Here is a 19355-nt window from a genome sequence, read left to right on the forward strand (position 1 = left end):
ATACATTATGAAATTTTGTCCTAAATATTGATGTTCTAATTCTGTAAGCCTGGAACTTGTTTGCATGCCTGTCTTATTACATTCTGTTGCTTCTGGTGTGTTACTTTTTGGTTAATATGTTTCATCAAAACATGCAGCCGGGGCTATTCAGGAATCATGGCTAGGGTTTTGGCTCAGTCTGTTAATGTCCCTGGTCTAGTGGCTGAGCATAGGCATGGTCAGCAAAAGGGATCAGGAAAATTAAAAAGATCGACCAAAATGATGAGTGCTTTACGGACAAATGGATTAAGAATGTCAGGTTTCTCAGGGCTTCGTACTTTCAATCCTTTGGATACTATGTTGAGACCTGGCATAGATTTTCATTCTAAGGTATCCATTGCAACGTCTTCGCGGCAAGCAAGAGCTACCAGATGCGTGCCCAAAGCCATGTTTGAGCGTTTCACTGAGAAAGCAATCAAAGTGATTATGCTAGCCCAGGAGGAAGCAAGACGTCTTGGTCACAATTTTGTTGGCACAGAGCAAATTCTATTGGGTCTTATCGGCGAAGGAACTGGTATTGCTGCTAAGGTGCTAAAGTCAATGGGGATCAACCTCAAAGATGCACGAGTGGAAGTAGAAAAAATAATTGGAAGGGGTAGTGGATTTGTGGCTGTTGAGATTCCATTTACTCCCCGTGCAAAGCGTGTTTTAGAACTTTCACTGGAGGAAGCTCGTCAACTTGGTAAACATCTTTTTCATCTTCTTCCATTCTGGTGTAATTGTTACTAAATAAGGTAGAAGTGATTTGGCAAAAAGCATTTGTATCTTCAACAGAAGATTTTCCTCCTTTTTATCCATCTGTCTTTTCTTATTAGTTTTCTCAATGTTTCTCTGGTGTAATTGTTACTAAATAAGGTAGAAGTGATTTGGCTATATTGGGTCTGTTATGTATTTCTATTTTACTCAAGAAGTCATCTATGTTTTGACTACTTATAGAAGAGGAAGAACAAAGGATAGAGTGGAGGATTGAATAAGCTACCCTTTATTATTACACTGCAAGTTACAGAAAAGATAGAAGAAATCATGAACCATAATGATGCAAAACACTCCTTCTATCTTGTCATAATCTTTTGGTTAATACTTCTAGTACGCCTATCTAGTCAATTACACCAAACCTGTTCATGCAGTGTGTGTGTCACCATTAAATGGTACTCTCTTGCTTTAAATGCATTTCAGCTTTTGAAATTTTGTTGGAGGCAATCTGTTTTATTTGTGTGGCTTGATGCTTCTTTTCTTTTTGGGATAAAAATTATATTAAGTTGTAATATTTTAACTTGCTGGAACTCTGAGCTTTAACCTTTGATATTATCAGGTCACAATTATATTGGATCTGAGCACCTGCTTCTGGGTCTTCTTCGAGAGGGTGAGGGTGTAGCAGCACGTGTTCTGGAAAATCTGGGTGCTGATCCTACTAATATTCGCACACAGGCTAGCATTATGCCTTCATTTACCTTTTTCCCACAAACTTCTGTTTACATGGAGACATTCTCTTCTAATCTGAAATTTGATGTTATTTATATTTTCTACTGCACGGGTACAGGTTATTCGCATGGTGGGTGAGAGTGCTGACAGTGTTACTGCAACTGTTGGCTCAGGAAGTAGTGGTAATAAGATGCCAACTTTGGAGGAGTATGGTACCAATTTGACCAAGCTAGCGGAAGAGGTAATGAAAGGTCACAGTTTTTTTTCATGAAGATGGTAGATTATGCTTTATTGTGCATAAAAGCTTAATTTCTCACGTGCTCCCCAGGGAAAATTGGATCCTGTTGTGGGAAGGCAGCCGCAAATTGAACGTGTGACTCAAATTTTAGGTCGTCGGACTAAAAATAATCCTTGTCTTATTGGAGAACCTGGTGTTGGGAAGACAGCAATTGCTGAAGGTCTCGCTCAGCGGATTGCAAATGGTGATGTACCTGAAACCATAGAGGGAAAAAAGGTTTGTAGAAATCATCTTACCTCTGCCGTTCTTAAAATTGGTGTTAAGTTTAGGGGTTTCATGATCTCCTTTTGGCTGCTATTTACTTGTTCAACTTACTGGATTTGTGTAAGTCATTATAAAACAGTTTTTTTTTTATATATATATATATTTGTGGACTTTTATTACATGTTTGACAACAATGAGTTTTTATGGCACCAAGATGGTCAAACTAGTATCTAGGCATGCTGTCTCATTTCCAATCATATATGGTTGTATGATATTAATTTCATGCTGGCATTTCAGGTCAGAACTGGTATTATTTAAAATTATTGGTTTTGTGGGTGTTCAGTATGATTTGACAAGTCCTAGCTCTTGAATAATGTGAATCTGTTCTTTGCTCAATTATATTTGGCATACAATACTGTTTTGGACATGTTTAAGCTAATGGAAAATAAGTTGGTAATCACTTGTCTTTTAGTCATTGATAAGGATTATCAAGATCAGTGCTGTTTGAAGGGATTACATATGTGGATTGAGTAGTTACCCTTTGATAATTTCTCCATTCTATTCTATCATGACCCAGTTATTTTAAAGCTAATCCTTTTAATTTATTGCCCCCCCAATACAAGTGCCTTTAGGCTTGAAGGCTGAATTTGTTTTTTTTTAGTATAAAATAATGAGGGCAGCAAGGCTCAAAGTCCTAATTATTTGACCAAGGAAGCCCGATTTTAGCATACACTGTTGGGTGAAAGGCATATGAATGGTTTGATATCCAACACACTAATAATGTACTTTGTTCTGAATGAATTAGGTCATAACCCTCGACATGGGTCTGCTTGTTGCTGGAACTAAATACCGTGGTGAGTTTGAGGAGAGGTTGAAGAAACTGATGGAAGAGATCAAACAAAGTGACGAGATAATACTTTTCATCGATGAAGTGCACACTTTGATTGGAGCAGGAGCAGCAGAAGGGGCAATTGATGCTGCTAACATACTAAAGCCAGCTCTTGCAAGAGGTGAACTACAGGTAGTACTCTCTCTTGACATGTTCAGAATGGATTTACTGCTTGCTGATTCTGATCTTGAAGTCAATATGATATGTAAAGAGGGAGAAAGAATGAGTCTGGTCATTCAATCTTCATAAATATTTAATAGGTATGCTATGGGTCAGCTACCAAGTCTCAATTCTAAAATAGTCTGGAGTTATTGCTGGCTTGTAGTCAGAATTAAATAATATGCTGATGGTTCAAAACTAATATTGGAATTTTAATCTGAAAATTCAAGTTTGGCATTGACAGCAGTCTGGGTCGATAATATATTACATTATTGTTGTTGTAGTCCTATTTAAAGGCTTTTATGTCCATACTGAACTCACCTTAATGAACTTCTTGTAGAATGTAGATTATTAAACTAAATATAGTTTTAATTCAATTGCTACTGCTGGCATTGTACTCAAGTGTTTACATATTTTTGCAGTGTATTGGAGCCACAACATTAGACGAGTACAGGAAGCACATTGAAAAAGATCCTGCTTTGGAGAGACGATTCCAGCCAGTTAAAGTGCCAGAGCCAACTGTAGATGAAACCATACAAATACTGAAAGGACTTAGAGAGCGGTATGAAATTCACCACAAGCTCCGCTATACTGATGAGGCTCTTGTAGCTGCTGCACAGCTGTCCTACCAGTATATCAGGTTTGTCATTATTCTTTTCTATGCTCCTTCTCTAATTATTATGTCTCTGGGCTGCTGTAGACATTTTAATTTATTTTCAACATTGCAAGTTTAAATTGGAAGACTTCTGAATTTTGCACCAGTCGCAGCCCTCTTTGAATTGTTTTACATTAGTTATTTGTGTTGGAATATAGCCCGTTTGATTGATATCTATCGTTTTTATTACTACCGTATATCTTAACCAAATATTTCCCCTCATATGATAATGTTGCCCCCTGCAGTGATCGATTTTTGCCAGACAAAGCTATCGATTTGATTGATGAAGCTGGTTCACGAGTCCGGCTTCAACATGCACAGGTATATTATTTGTCTACCCTTCAACTAGCAGTTCTAGCTTCTATTATTGAGCTAATTTGGGCTTGTGTAACTTTATTGAGCTAATTTGGGCTGTGTAACTTTATGTACTTCCAGTTACCTGAAGAAGCAAGAGAACTTGACAAGGAGGTGAGGCAGATTATTAAGGAGAAAGAAGAAGCTGTTCGCAACCAAGACTTTGAAAAGGTAATGTCTCTAACTGAAGATTTAGCATGTAGAGTTTTATTGAAACATGAGCAAACCCTAAGAGAATCACCTTTTTATCAATTATAATTATAAATTGGCATCTGATTCTAGTAAGCTTTTTGATTTCAAAAAATGTTGGTAGTAGTATAAGCCCCCCTACTCCCAAAAAAAGAAATGAAGAGTCTAATGATTGGTTCCTTTGTCAACTGTACAATTTTGTTCCCAATAGTTTGTGGGTTGATGTATGTGATTTTCTGAATAGGCTGGAGAGCTACGTGATAGAGAGATGGATCTTAAGGCACAGATCTCAACACTTGTAGAGAAAGGCAAGGAGATGAGCAAGGCAGAGACTGAGGCAGGGGATGAAGGTCCTATTGTGACTGAAGCTGACATACAGCATATTGTCTCATCCTGGACTGGTATTCCTGTTGAGAAAGTCTCAACAGATGAATCTGATCGCCTCCTGAAGATGGAAGAGACTTTACATAAGCGAGTCATTGGTCAGGATGAAGCAGTTAAAGCCATTAGTCGGGCTATCCGTCGAGCTCGGGTTGGACTAAAAAATCCTAATCGTCCCATTGCCAGCTTCATCTTTTCTGGTCCAACTGGTGTGGGGAAGTCTGAATTGGCCAAAGCATTGGCTGCATACTACTTTGGCTCCGAAGAAGCTATGATTCGGCTTGACATGAGTGAATTCATGGAAAGGCACACTGTCTCCAAACTTATTGGTTCACCTCCTGGATATGTTGGTTACACTGAAGGTGGTCAATTGACCGAGGCAGTTCGGCGTCGTCCTTACACTGTTGTACTGTTTGATGAGATTGAGAAAGCCCATCCTGATGTGTTCAACATGATGCTTCAGATCCTGGAAGATGGAAGACTAACAGACAGTAAGGGCAGAACAGTGGATTTCAAGAACACACTTCTTATAATGACATCAAATGTTGGAAGCAGTGTGATTGAGAAAGGAGGCCGCAAAATTGGATTTGATCTGGATTACGATGAGAAGGATAGCAGTTATAACAGAATCAAGAGCCTGGTAACTGAGGAGCTAAAACAATACTTCAGGCCAGAATTTTTGAATAGATTGGATGAAATGATTGTCTTCAGGCAGCTCACAAAACTGGAGGTGAAGGAGATTGCTGACATAATGCTCAAAGAGGTGTTTGATAGACTGAAGGTGAAAGATATTGAACTTCAAGTGACAGAAAGATTCAGGGACAGAGTGGTGGAGGAAGGTTATAACCCTAGTTATGGAGCTAGACCTCTAAGAAGAGCCATAATGCGACTTTTGGAGGACAGCATGGCTGAGAAGATGCTTGCCAGAGAGATCAAGGAGGGCGACTCTGTTATAGTGGATGTTGATTCTGATGGTAATGTGATTGTGCTCAATGGTAGCAGCGGAGCCCCCGAATCCTTGCCAGAGACGCTTCCTGTATAATGCGGTTAATTTGCTAATACTATGTACTTAATTTGTTTAAACCATAGTCATAGTATGTTTTACTTGTCAATGTACCTAAAGTTTTTAATGGAATACCTGGTAGGCCTCATCATGTTTTTTGCCTATAAAGCAAATCAAATTCAGAAAAAGGGTAGCGGGGTTACCAGGGGGATATAGGGAAAAACTGAAAAAGGATTTGTGGGGAAGGTGAAAATCAGCGCCGTATTCGGTATAACTTTGGCACCAATGAACTATTCCGTCGGAAGCTGGGGGTGTTTGTATGTTTCCACTGGTTTGACTATGATGTAATATTAATATCCCAGCATTACTGTAAATGATCATTATGGCGTATTCATTGCTTGAGATTGCAATGCATGTAATGACAGGTTTAGGGTATTAGATCAATTTGAATACGACAGTGTCCCCAAATCATCTATACACAAGTTTAAAATGTAGGGCGGATGCGGAGTGAATCAACGTGATTCATGTATTATATCGGTTAGTTTTATGTTGGCCGTCAAAGGTCTAATACAAATTCTCCTTCATCTTGTCTGAGACTGAGAGCATAGGTGGAGTTAACACTCTGGTTGTGAGGAACGAAATGGAAGATGTGGAATGTGGAAGTGAATAGATGAGGAAAAAAAGAAGATAAATAAGTTAGAAATATGATAAATGTAAAAACTGTACACGTTCCAAGGACGAGTAATGCAAGACTTGAACTTACAAATAACAATTAAAACGACAAGATCAAGATGCAAGATTTAGTCCATGTGTTTCCCTGTTAAAACATTGGCTGCACCAATTTCAATGCGTCTAAACGGAAAAGATACACCGAGGTTGTTGTGGGCAAACTGAGTTTCAGGGCGTCCTCAATGGTACCCCCAATCATGCTTTTAACCAGTGCAATCCTTAAGTAACTACCCCACCCCTTATTCCCTATCTCCTATGTCCTAACCTCTTGGACCAAAAGTAATAAAAAACAATATCAAACTGAAATCCTTCAACTGTAATATGAAAATTGCTGTTTAGTATGAATGAAAATCCGTACTAAACACACGAATGACATGAGTTGTCTGATCTAGAAGGCAATTTCATTTTAACAATGAAATCCGTTTAATGTCTCCCTTCAGGTCTCACAATCTCTTCGTTGGTTAATATCGAAACATCGTAAGCAATAGTACTACCGTAAGTCCCTAAGCAATAGCAACCCGTAAGCCCCTTCACGTGATTCTTTGCCTATTGTGCTTTTCCCTTCAACAATTAGAATTTCAATTGATATGTGTTTATACGGTTGAGAAGCAGTTAGACAAAGATAGACTTAGATCTCTGCCTATTTATGCTGTCAAATTTTAACCAATTAAAACGCAAAATTAGAATTAGATCTCAAATTTGTGCAAGAAAGATTAGAAAGCTTTGAGGCAATATGCAACACAACGCCAAACTAGAAAATTTACAATTTTGATTTTGGTGGGATACCTTTCAGGGCAAGCAGGATTTGATTACAAAAGAGTTATATGTTTCAGTTTTTTTCCTTTAAATATTTTAATTTATTATTTCATAAAATAACTACATGTTAACCTAACCCTTGGTAGAAAAGGCAAAACTCTAAGTAAACGTGCAATAGGGGAGAGCCAGTCTATCCTGTACAAAAAGATTTGTAATACATGTAAAATGGATTTTTTTTTTCCCTTCAATTGAATAATTAAAAACTAATGAGAGGAAGAGATCAACAAAGCAAGTTTTGCCTTTCTTAATAAAGTGTTTTCCATTTATACATCAAGAAATCGAATCCTAATATCCAACTACATGAGATCACTAACTAAACTAAGCAAACAATCCCACTTCCAAACCACTATTTTACTCCCACACAATTTCTAACATGAAAACAAAATATTGAATGCATGTTCCTTAATATTTGCAAAGAGAAATCTATGCTTCTATCGTTGAATGAGACTTCCTTGGTTTGGGACTGACACTCCCACCACGGCTAATCTTCAAAGTTGTTAATGCCTTCTGAATCTCCATTGTCATGGCACTATCTACGCTTCCTGATGACAGCCTTTTGTGTGATTTCTGAAGATGGAGTTTAAGAGAGCTACTGCTTAGTCCAGCATTCTTGCCACAGATGGGGCAAACTTTCATCATTGGTTTCCGTTGCTGCCACTCCATTGAAACCTTCCCATGCAGTTTCAGGTCCAGCTCAAGTAAGATCTTTGCAAAACCATCGTTGGGCTGAGATCGGCGATGAACTCGTTTTAGAGCACTCCATGCTTCTAACAAAGTGAATTTCCTACGTCACAATAGCTTTTATTTCCTATACTGTCCCAACTCCCAAGTGTTAATAATAGCAGTGATTCTCTTAACTATCAAGGAACACAAACTTAGAGTTGCAAGTGTTCCTCATACTGAATAATAACACTTCATAGCACCTAACTGAAAACCGTAATAATATTTGCTATTAAGGTTTGATTATTTAATTACAATTATCATGTTGATTGGTTATGGAGGGTCAGCTCCATAGCAACCTCAGTTTCAATAATCACATGAGATTGTATTTATATTTTTACTTACTTTCTAAGCATTAGGTAAGCAAGGACTAAAGTGGCACTTCGGCTTTTCCCCTCGAAGCAATGGACTAAAATACTCCGACCAGCTTGTTCAACATAGTCTATAAAATCACAGGCCTCTTCAAATATGCTGCTGATGTTAGAATCTTCAGTGTCACACACCTGTTCAAATGGGAGATTGACGAGAACCAATGTGAAGAATTATTCTTGAACAGAAACTTATTTTAAAAATGCAATTGATAACTTAATTATCATATTTTTTATTATAAATAATCACAATTATAAGCATAAATTATATCATGATTAAAAGAGAAAATGAACTAGCTAAACTAGAAAATACTCTATAAGCGAAAAGAGATCAAACTTTCAAACAAATGCTATGAAATTTTTTCCAAAAGTGAACTATAGAAAGAGTGAGGGAATGTCGTGATATGTTGCAGAATGTTGTTTATGAAACTGATTGCCAAGACCTTACGAGTGCATGGAACAATTCAAAGTACCAGAACTACACATACCATGCTGCTGTTTTGCAGGAATGTCGTGATGCTAGTGAATCCACATAACTTTTTGTTAGCTCATACAAAGATAAAAGCAAATTCTGTTGCACATAGGCTTTCTACATAAGCTTTTACCACTGGTGAAAGATACTGGGTGGAGGAAATTCCATCTCAGTTATTTTTTGATGTACAGCATGATATGGATCTGGTTTTGGATCCAAATAGTTATTGATATGCTATCTTTCACTTTTAAAAAAAAGAGTGAGGGAATCATATTATCATAGCAGAGAAGGAAAATATTTTATTTGTCTGATTATTTTTTATAGGCAGAGTTAGTCCCAAAGAGAAAACCAAATCTGCCACAATCAGGGGAAAAAAATCAGGAAGCAATAAATAGCCTATCACCTATATGATCTGATCACGATTCAGATTCATTTAAATCTGGTTGTGAACAGATATATTACAATATCAAATCAACACATATTAGAAAAATTAGAAACTAATTGATATAAAATTAAGAATCAACTTGCGACGTTTGAATTTGGTCATAGTATAAATATGTTATTAAATGTAGAAAAAACTTCAAAATTGGATTCATTTGTGGAGAAGAGAACAACCAAGCCATGCGTTAGATGGGATAAGCTGCATCCATCAATTGAAAATTTGAAACCATTGGGCTTTATCAAAAACCAAATTTCCAGTAAAAAAAAACCATTTATATATTAAAGTTGTAAACTATATATACTGGACTTAAAGATAAGAACATCCATGGTCCCATGGGCAGGCAGTAGCACCTAACAGCTCAAGCATTTGGGGAGGGTTTATGTAACTACCACCCCTGGCCCAAGGGTTTATCTCACATTTCATTAAGATTCCTACTTAAAGACCAAACCCAGTGAGTTTTAGCACAAACTAAGATAAAAGCTAGAGCCTTTTTCTACACTTGAAGCCTAAAGATATCTCATGTAAGGGTTGTGTCGGAGATGAAAAATATTCATGAGCATGCATCTTAAACTTGAACTTTTTTAATGAATGGAACATCAAATTTTAATTGGAAAACTCATGAAGTAATTACAGTAAGAAACAAATAAAAATCTAAAGCTCCAATCAAACAGAAAAACTGAATTAATCCTGCACAAAAATGCATGTATGATTTTAATAAAAATGCAGAGTCAGACATTAAGCATGAAGTCAATCGATTCTCACACAAAGTTAACCTCTAATAATGGGGTAAAAAGTAGACATGAGAGTACAACTTACAGAGAAATTTGTGTACATGAATAGATCAGGAAATTGAGAATCTGATTGGCCAATTTCATTTGTACACAAACATAAAATATGCGTGATTCCCAAGCGTTGCAGTGTGTATGTAGATCTTGCAGCCAGTGCTCCACCAATGAACAGACTATTTGTAACCGCAGATGGTTTCTCTGTATTCGCAGCCTCAGATATGCAGGCAATCCTCTCAAGGATATGCTCAAGTCTGACCTGAAGGTCAATTGAGTAGATGCTTTATTCATGTATCCTCCATAACGAATCCAACATATTAGTTCTGCATACTAATTTAAATTGACATACCTTCAGTTCATATGCATCAACAACAGTGTTGTTCTCACAACCCTCAAAAAATCCTGTGTTAAAATTATGCTCCAAACATAACTTGACCGCATCATTTTTAAGCATTTCATTCCAGTGTTCAAATTCTTTATGGGATTCTGAATCAACCTGGAAATCGTGATAAAGTATAAGGCAAGAGATAAAAAGGAAATGTGTGGTAAAATACAGTTTTACTAGGCAAAGACAGGATAGTTACAACACTTCTATAACCTTTTTTGTCAATCACTTACGATACATGATTGTGTATGACATTTGCACATGCAGGACATAGGGAAATGGAACTACCAGAAAACATTATATTTGGAGGAAACCCACATTTTCAATGTACTGGTGATTTATGACCTCATCTATGTCACTGTAATTACATCAATTAGAAGATATCAACAAGAGCACAAGGTCAAGTAACCTGTTTCTCCAAAATAACTGAAACTGATTCACCAAAATTCATGCTCTCATTCTCAAAAGTGACAAGAGTACATCTTTGTCAGAATGTTAAATACTGTCCATGGTTTGTGAAATTACACTAACCACCACTGAAGGTTTAGTGAATTTACACAAACACCCCCTGCTTTTTTAACCTTTACAATAACCTCCCTTTAGGGGAGTCTGGTATAATATTTTTCACACAATTAAGGGGAGTTAGTGTAATATATAAAGGGACTCCAGTGTATATTTTTCAAAAATTAATGGGATTAGTGTAGGAGTAAAAAAAACAGGGAGTTTTTGTGTAATTGCACGAAACCTCGGGGGTAGTTGGTGTAATTTACTCTGATTGATTTTGTGTAAATAGACTTGCAATAAAATTATCTTTATTTTGCACAACAACCAATATGACAATGGCTGATTATTTATGATCTATCCATAAAAAAAGAAAGAAATGCACCAAAACAACTTCACCACTGCATTATTGGAGCCAAAACCATGAATTATGAAACTTGATTATGACATTACCTAGAGACCAACCTTGGCAAGTTTATGTAAGTCACGGAGCTTGGTTGTCAAGCGGAGAGCACGAAGTGAATCCGCACTTCCTTTAGAGTGTTTTCCATGCCAACCTTCTCTTGACACGGAAGAAGCAGAGTCACAACAATCTCTTTTGCCTGAAGATGATGATGCCCTTGGAGCAGTTCTCTGAGATTCTGAATCACTACAATCTTGATGGATATCATTAGAAAGCCTTTCTTTACTAGATGGAGAGGGACAACTACCAAAAACAGTGGGTGAAGCTGAGCCAGGAACCACTGCATCCTCTTTTTCAGACTCCCCTGATGATATTTTGCCTATAGCATTCATAAATGATCTTAACAAATTATCTAGTTTTTGATGCAGTGTGAGTAGGAATATATGGAATCCCTGCAGATCCCTGAGAGCAGCACGAAAACCACTACGGAACACATGAACGACTGATGTTACATCAGTAGTATGATGGACATCAGTGATTGTATTTGTGTCTTCATGAGGAAATCCTAGTCTCCCTCCAGTTATATCATGTAACAGGTTAGAGGAAAACTCTGAGCTATTGAGTAGTAACTCGACCAACTTAGGATAACTAACCTGATCATCTGTTCGTTTTCCAACAGGGGGTCGACGAGGAACGCCAGAATCAATGGCCACAATAAAGTTGGTAAGCATTGATTCTAATGACGTTTGACTTTTAAAACTATGTCAGAAAGACCAAAGCATTGTGATACCAATCCAGAATTATGAGAATTCAATCTACTATCCATTGAAGTTGACCTTTTTTCTTTTTGAAGTGCCCTGTTTGCTCTCTGTCCATATGAGTTCATTGCAGAATCAGGAGTTTCTCCTGCTGTATCTGTACTTGAGATTATCTTTTCAGCCAATAACAAATTTGCGGAGTTCCCACGCCATCTAAGCTGCCGGCAAGGGAGCCTATCTTCATTTCTGATGACAAGGTCCAACAACATTATCCTGTCAAGGGCAGCTGATGTTCGTTCTGCAAGTTCCTGTGATTCAAATGCTGTAGTGCTTTCAAGCAAGGGTGAACTGTGCACATAACTGCAAGAAGATGATTACCATGTTAATTGCTTTCCTGGGAAACAAAGATAATGGATTTGATTTAACTTAAAAATGACATAACAAAAGTGTCATAGTTTTCATACTACTCCAACTTCTGCTATAGACACAAAAAGAAATAGTTATATCTTGCTGATTGCCAAAAGCTGCCATTGTTATATTGAAATTTATATGAAAATGTTATTTCTTGGATTGTTGCATTATCTTGGATATAAGAATTAAGATGATAACATTGCATGCCACAATTTGAAATTATCCTATCAAGCCCAATCATGAATTACGATGATAACATTCCATGAAATAAATAGAACAAGACAAGCAAGATATCTTCTGCTGCCATGGTAATGGTAGAGACCTTATAATATTGGCACTAGATTTGAATCATACCTCATAAACATGAGACATCGGCTAAGTTCAAGTGCTTCCAAAAGTTCTTTGTGTCAAACTCAGAAAAGGTTAGGCCAAAAACTGTCATATATACAATTACAGCTAATTATCCTAATTAATAACTGTGCAATCCCATACAATTTGCTGTGGCATTTAATTCCGTTGACATCCCCCCTCAAATTGATGCCCTGAAATCGACCAGCATCAATTTGCCAAGTAGAAAATTGTGTCGCTGACGTGCCAATGTTTTAGTTAAAATGTCAGCTATTTGAACGGAAGTTGAGATGTGTGGTAGACTGATGACTCTTCGATCATAGGCATCGCGAATAGAGTGACAATCAACCTAAATATGTTTAGTCCATTCATAGTAAACTGGATTTGCTGCAATCTGCATGGCACTGGTGTTGTCAGCATGCAGCGGAGTTGGTTGTGCTTGAGAGAATCCAAGCTCTATGAGGAGACCACGCAGTCATATTATTTCAGAACAAGTGACAGACATCGCGCGATATTCTGCTTCAGTGGAGGACTTTGAGACTAAATCTTGTTTCTTACATTTCCATGAAATAGGAGCATTCCCTAGGAACATACACCAGCCAATAGTAGATTTTCTTGTGTCTGGACAACCAGCCCAATCAGCATCACTGTATGCTTGGAGTTGTACGGAGGAATCAGCAGGAAAAAACAGACCATGCTTTGGGGTGCCAAGGAGGTATCTAATGATCTGTTTTACTGCTAAAAGATGCAAATGCCTCGGAGATTGCATGAACTTACTCACGGTGTGGACAACAAAAGAAATATCTAGGCGAGTGATAGTTAGATAGATGAGACTTCCCACGAGCTTGCGATAGTGAGTGGGATCATCAAGAAGTTCACCTTCATCTCTCCGATATTTAACATTAACTTCCATGGGAGTGTCAACAGGGGTGGCATTTGGGAGTCCAGCTAGCTGGACCAAGTCTTGAATATACTTGTGTTGACATAGAGAAATGCCTTGGTGATGATAATGCACCTCTAAACCCAAGAAATAAGTGAGATGGCCTAACTCTTTCACGAATACCTTCAAAATCAGATCTCAATTTCATAAGAAATTGATCGCGTTTAGTAGTTTCATGAACTGTTTGGACTGAACTGAGGCCTTCAGAAGGCAAGTCCGCATAAACTATATTAGTGTATTCAGCCCAAAGATTCATGAATTGAGAGTAAAAATCAGAGATGGAGAGACTATCCTGTCTAAAGGTAGCGATGTCGTGTTCAAGCTGGAACCTTCAAGCTTCATTGTTCTGACCGTAGACTTTCTTCAAGTAATTCCACATTGTGGCTGCTGTCTTGTAAGGCCGAAGATTCAGGACAATGTTGGGATCGACAGAGCCTAGGATCCAGGCCATGCCTTGAGCATCTTTGACTGTCCATTTGGCGTGTTCAACCTTAGTTGTGTCTTTGTCAGGGACGGGAGAACTGCCATCAACATGACCCCATAAGTCTTTTCCTGTGACAAAGATCTGGAATTGGAATGCCCAAGCTGAATAGTTTTTGCCATTAAGGCGAACCAAGAGGACATCATACTTTTCGGTAGACATGGGACAAGGGATGGTAATCTGGAATGGGAAAGAAATGACCAAGAAAGAGGAAAAAAACAAGGACTTGGAGAGAACTGAAACTTGGACGAGGCTGAAAGAACAAGGAAAGAAGTGCAGACTAGGATCTTGGATCGAAACCTAGGCTGATACCATGTCAAATTCAGAAAAGGTTAGGCCAAAAACTGCCATATATACAATTACAGCTAATTATCCTAATTAAGAGAGTAATTGTTACAAATAACTGTGCAATCTCATACAATTTGCTGTGGCATTTAATTCCGTTGACACTGTGCATGTCATTTCATCAACTTCATCGCCTGCAGAACTTGCAACATCCCTTGCTTTTTCTGTAGCTTCCTTTATTTGGGTCCACTCTAAACTTGTATTGTGGATGACTCTAGCCTTGTATTCCCAATAAAAGTAAAGGATGAATTTAGCAGAAATATAGTTTGATACCCTAAGCCTACAATTCAGAAGGTCAATTAGATAAAAAAAAAAAAGTAAGAGAATAACCTGCGGAGTTTGGACTCCCAACTGTTTGGCAAATTCGTAACCAAGACGTTCGGATTGCGTTGCCATTCTTGAAGATGATATCTTTATAACAGCGGCTGCTTCTTTTGGAGAGGCATCGTCGTTCCCAAAACCATTGAAAAAGGCAAAGAAGACCACCCCTCCAGAATTTACTGTTACCTATGTACAGACAAATGAGAAGAGACAGAGCCACAGGTAAAGAAAAATAAACCATTTATGTACTTCAAAACTCAAAAGAAAAAAAAATACACAATTATTACAACATAACATTGATTTTTTCAAGTCAACCCATCACACAGGAAATGCTCGATGTAACAAAAAAGAAATCAGAACAAGTGTTGATGTTATATGGAAGTACCTAACAAAAAATATATTGGACATAAACAATATTTTTTCTTTATAAAGATTAAAAAAAACACCAATGATCATCAACATGCTGAAATAATAATCACATGCTTTTTATCTGTATATCTAACTCTCTGGAGCTTGAACATTGAAGTTATTTGCATGCTGACACAACTTCGAAAGCCCTTGACATTATACATTTTGTGTCAGTAAACAAGAGTACAGAAAAAAGAACAAACCTCAAGAGCGCGGTTTATTTCATCCTCAGAATGTTCATTGCTGCTAGTATGTTCGGTGTGGTGAAGTGAAGAGAGTCTGTCCCAAGAAAATGAGCTTGACTCAATGTCCAACATTTCAGCTTTACCAAGCCTCTCCCACAAACTAAACTCTGTTTGCTGATCATTCTTTGCGTCCTCAATAGATTCTCCCGGGCTGAACAAAAATTAAATCAACCTTAGCATTTAGCAACCACTTAAGAAAGAAAGTATACTAAATTCATATCAAACAAAAAAATTTCCCCAACATGCCCCCTTTACTACTCCCCTTCCAAAAAGAGAATTTTTTAAGGCTGGTTAATTTGAGAAAATATTTTTTATTTTACTTCTTATTTTAACAAATAATCACAAATTACAAAATTTTGAACATAGTAAACAAAAGTAATACCAATGTGACATTTTTGTAATTATTTATGAAGGCCACAAGAGGCAACAGTTAAAAGAGTAGATAACATGATTTTTAGTCCGGAAAAAAGGAGAAGAGGAAGATTGAAAAGGACATTGCAGGGAATCATCAAGGGAGACCTTAGACTCAATAATATCTCTGAAACATTGGTTTTAACTCAAATGACGTGGTGTAATCCATGTAGCCAACCTCACCTAGTGGGATAAGGCTTTGTTGTTGTTGTCGTCGTATAAACAAAAAAAATAATTTTCACAAAACCAAACACCCCCTTAGTATCAGCCTATTATATTTCATGCTCAATGACAATAATGAAACAATGGTACAAATGCAATTGATGGAGAAGAAATAGTATGAAACCTAGAAGGCATGCTGGAAGAACGGTGAGGGAAGCCAGAAGTGCGACTGTTAGAAGTGCGTTTACGAACTAATTGGAGCCATTGCGCGAACATAGATGCAGGCCCTGCTGTGATGTCTCCCAACATGTTCAAAACCTGCATTCACCAAACAAGTTTCAATCTTTTTCATTTCAGAGAGAACCCAATTCAAAAAAAAAAAAATACCTTGGAAGTAACGCTTAGAGTCAAAGGGGCCTCAGCCTCTTCCTCCTTTTCCACTTCACCTTTACCCTGAAATTCCTACTCCCAAAAGTAAATTTCAAAACATGGGTTAGGACTAGGAGTGAAGTTTGAAGATCACACACACACACTTGATGAATCTATATAAACACGATCTAGATTAACACGAGTTTCTTTTTTTTTTTTCATTTATATAAACAAATATGAGTGAAAAAGAATGGGTTTAAACCTGGGCTTGGTTTTGGTTTTGTGAGGAAGTGGTGATTGCCGTGGGATCCTGCTTTAGCTGCTCTTTGTCTTTGGCCATCTTGTTTGGTATATATATAAAAAAAAAAAAAAGATTTTGGTTTCGGTGACAGTGCAAAAAACTGCTCGGAACGCCTTTTTTCAAGAATGGAGGGAAACACAGTATGTGAGTCAAAATATTTCAAGAACAAGAACATGTAATAGAAAATATAGTTATGTACTGGGAAAAGAATATAAGTCCTCCTAAACCTTGTTCCTTTTAAGTATACACACTTAAAACTTTAATTTTGTTCAAATTAATTCTTAAAGTTTATCTCTTTTATAACTACACACCATAAATTTTAAATTTATTACGAATGATCTTTAAACTTTAACTTTTTATGCCTTCAAGTATAATCGCAATCCGATTCATGTTTAATTTTTTTTATAAATAGTTTTTTAATCAAGCGTCTTGAATGGTAATCATTCATTTAATTTTTTTTTGTTACAAATCATTTTTTTCATATTTAAAATACAATAAACAATATTTGGAGCCTCACAAACAATAACAATAAAATAAAGATGAAAAAACAACAAAAAATATATATGTGAAAAATATTAATTAGAGAAAATGTTTGTTAGGGTATTTTAAAGTCTAAATTGTCAATATCTTATATATTAGAAGAGCCAAATCCATTATTTATAAAGAAATGTTACTTGTACAATAAATTGCACAACAATTTGTTCAATTAAGAGAAAGAAACAAAAAATTAGATATCATAAATAAAGTAATGGAGAGATAAATAAAAAAAATAATATTATATAAATTATTATATGTATATCATATTTCTTATTCATAAATTTGTCCTATTGACAAATCTTAACAAACACTGTTTAATTTTCAAAATAATATAAAAGGAGAATTAATAATGTCGTTTGATTCTAATTACAATAGTTTGTAGTCTTTCAAAAATAATAATGAATTATAAGAAGAAAAAATATTAAAAGGGAAAATAAATTATTCTTAAATATTGTCTAAACAGAAAAAAATTAATTGTAATATCACCACAATAAAGAATATAAAAATATTTTTTTACTTTAAATAATAGTTATATGTTGAATATTTTTACATACATTTTATTTTTACTTTAAAAACTAATAACAAATATTTTTTGTTGGTAGACTTAAAACTTGATTTTTAATTACTTTATTCTTGAAAATAATGTTAACTTCATAATACTATAAAAATATAATTACATATTTTATAAAAAAATAGAAAAATAAATAAATAAAATTATTTTCACAATCAAATCCCTAATAAGAAAAAAATCATTTTAATTTAAAGATATAATACATATTGGAAAAATTAAAACCAAAAAAATATATGTACATCCGTTCCAGTCTACACAGGTTAAGGTTGGCAATAATAATGTGTTGAGTATTGAAACATTTTCAACAATTTTAATAATACTTGTTATAACACACTCTTTATTTTTCTCTTAAATTGTACAATTTGTTGAATGAAAGTTTGAAATGAGTATCATTATTCTAATTTATTTTTCTTCTTTGGAAATAGTTATATATAAGAATATATAAATGAGATGTAACTTTTGGAAATTATTATTTGGTCTCCATTTTTGTTATCCTTAAAAACTTACTAAATGCATATAATCTCATAGTTGGAAAATAAATTCACACTTTTGCAAGGTGCATATTTTTTCCAAAAATATAATTTTCCATCTTTTTATTTAAAACTATAGCAACAGATAAGGAGAATATAACTTTTGATAATCAACTTTTAGTCTTTATTTTTACAAATATCAATTCACTCTTCAAAACTTACAAAAGCATATAATTTCATTTTTCAAAAATAAATTTAAACAAAATATGTATATCGGAATATTTTTCATCCTTTTTTTCTCTCTCCATCCATTTCTATTCTCACTCCTCACACGTTGAAGTTTTTTTCTTGACGATAAACACTTTAAAGTTAGTTAACCTTTTTCTGTACTTCACATTTTTCTTGCATGTTTGTTTGAGATTTGATTTGAAATTAAAAAAATAATGCTGAATAAACTGCTCATATTCACCATTTTGTTCTGAATGTATGCATTGATATTTGAAAGCTTACTTGACAATAAAAAATTTACTTTTATTAATTTGGTTTCAAATCATGTTGCATATAAAAACTGTTTAGTGTGGGATTTTTAAAATCATTATATTCACTTTTAAAATAAAACTGTTTTAAAATTAAAGAAGCTATTTAAAAAAAATATCTTGGTTTTACATTTTTTTAATTTATTTTATATGATTTTTTTAAAATCCAACATCATTCAGTCTTAATTTAATTTATTTATAAAAAAAACAAAATGTGACATTATTATTCTTTTGTCTGGTAATCATATTAATATTAATCTTCTTTTGTTTTTATATTTTTTTGTCAATCCTTTGCTCTCGATAGTGCAATGGTTTGACACTCATTGTTTGATTCTGTAGCCTCCTCACCCATCATTCTCATTTTCAATTATCCCTTATCTCTCAATATAAAATACCCACCTCATTTCTATATGTCTTTGTTCCTCTGCATCATGTAATATTTTTAGTCAAAATTTAACTCATTAAAAAAAGTATTTTTAATTTATTGAAGGACATGTGCACTTACAACAATAATTATATGTGATTCC

The 19355-nt window shown here is 35.4% G+C and overlaps 1 protein-coding gene and 1 pseudogene across 3 annotated transcripts in view; one reads left to right on the plus strand and one right to left on the minus strand.

Moving 5' to 3' along the window:
- LOC100804035 (chaperone protein ClpC, chloroplastic) overlaps nucleotides 1-5967 on the plus strand; it is a 7671-nt gene extending 1704 nt beyond the window's left edge. For all 3 annotated transcript variants that reach the window (XM_003526881.5, XM_041016551.1, XM_006581781.4), the window contains exons 2-10: nucleotides 138-721; nucleotides 1352-1467; nucleotides 1580-1702; nucleotides 1790-1975; nucleotides 2769-2984; nucleotides 3434-3651; nucleotides 3912-3987; nucleotides 4102-4191; nucleotides 4454-5967. In XM_003526881.5, coding sequence (XP_003526929.1) covers nucleotides 157-721; nucleotides 1352-1467; nucleotides 1580-1702; nucleotides 1790-1975; nucleotides 2769-2984; nucleotides 3434-3651; nucleotides 3912-3987; nucleotides 4102-4191; nucleotides 4454-5632 — 2769 coding nt within the window. In that variant the 5' untranslated portion in view covers nucleotides 138-156 and the 3' untranslated portion in view covers nucleotides 5633-5967. The remainder of the gene's footprint in view (nucleotides 1-137; nucleotides 722-1351; nucleotides 1468-1579; nucleotides 1703-1789; nucleotides 1976-2768; nucleotides 2985-3433; nucleotides 3652-3911; nucleotides 3988-4101; nucleotides 4192-4453) is intronic.
- A 1411-nt stretch (nucleotides 5968-7378) lies between these two features.
- Nucleotides 7379-16942, minus strand: LOC100789750 (dual specificity protein phosphatase PHS1-like; annotated as a pseudogene).
- Between the last annotated feature and the right edge of the window lie 2413 nt (nucleotides 16943-19355).

This window comes from Glycine max, chromosome 6 (genome assembly GCF_000004515.6).
Source record: "Glycine max cultivar Williams 82 chromosome 6, Glycine_max_v4.0, whole genome shotgun sequence".
Taxonomy (NCBI): Eukaryota; Viridiplantae; Streptophyta; class Magnoliopsida; order Fabales; family Fabaceae; genus Glycine; species Glycine max.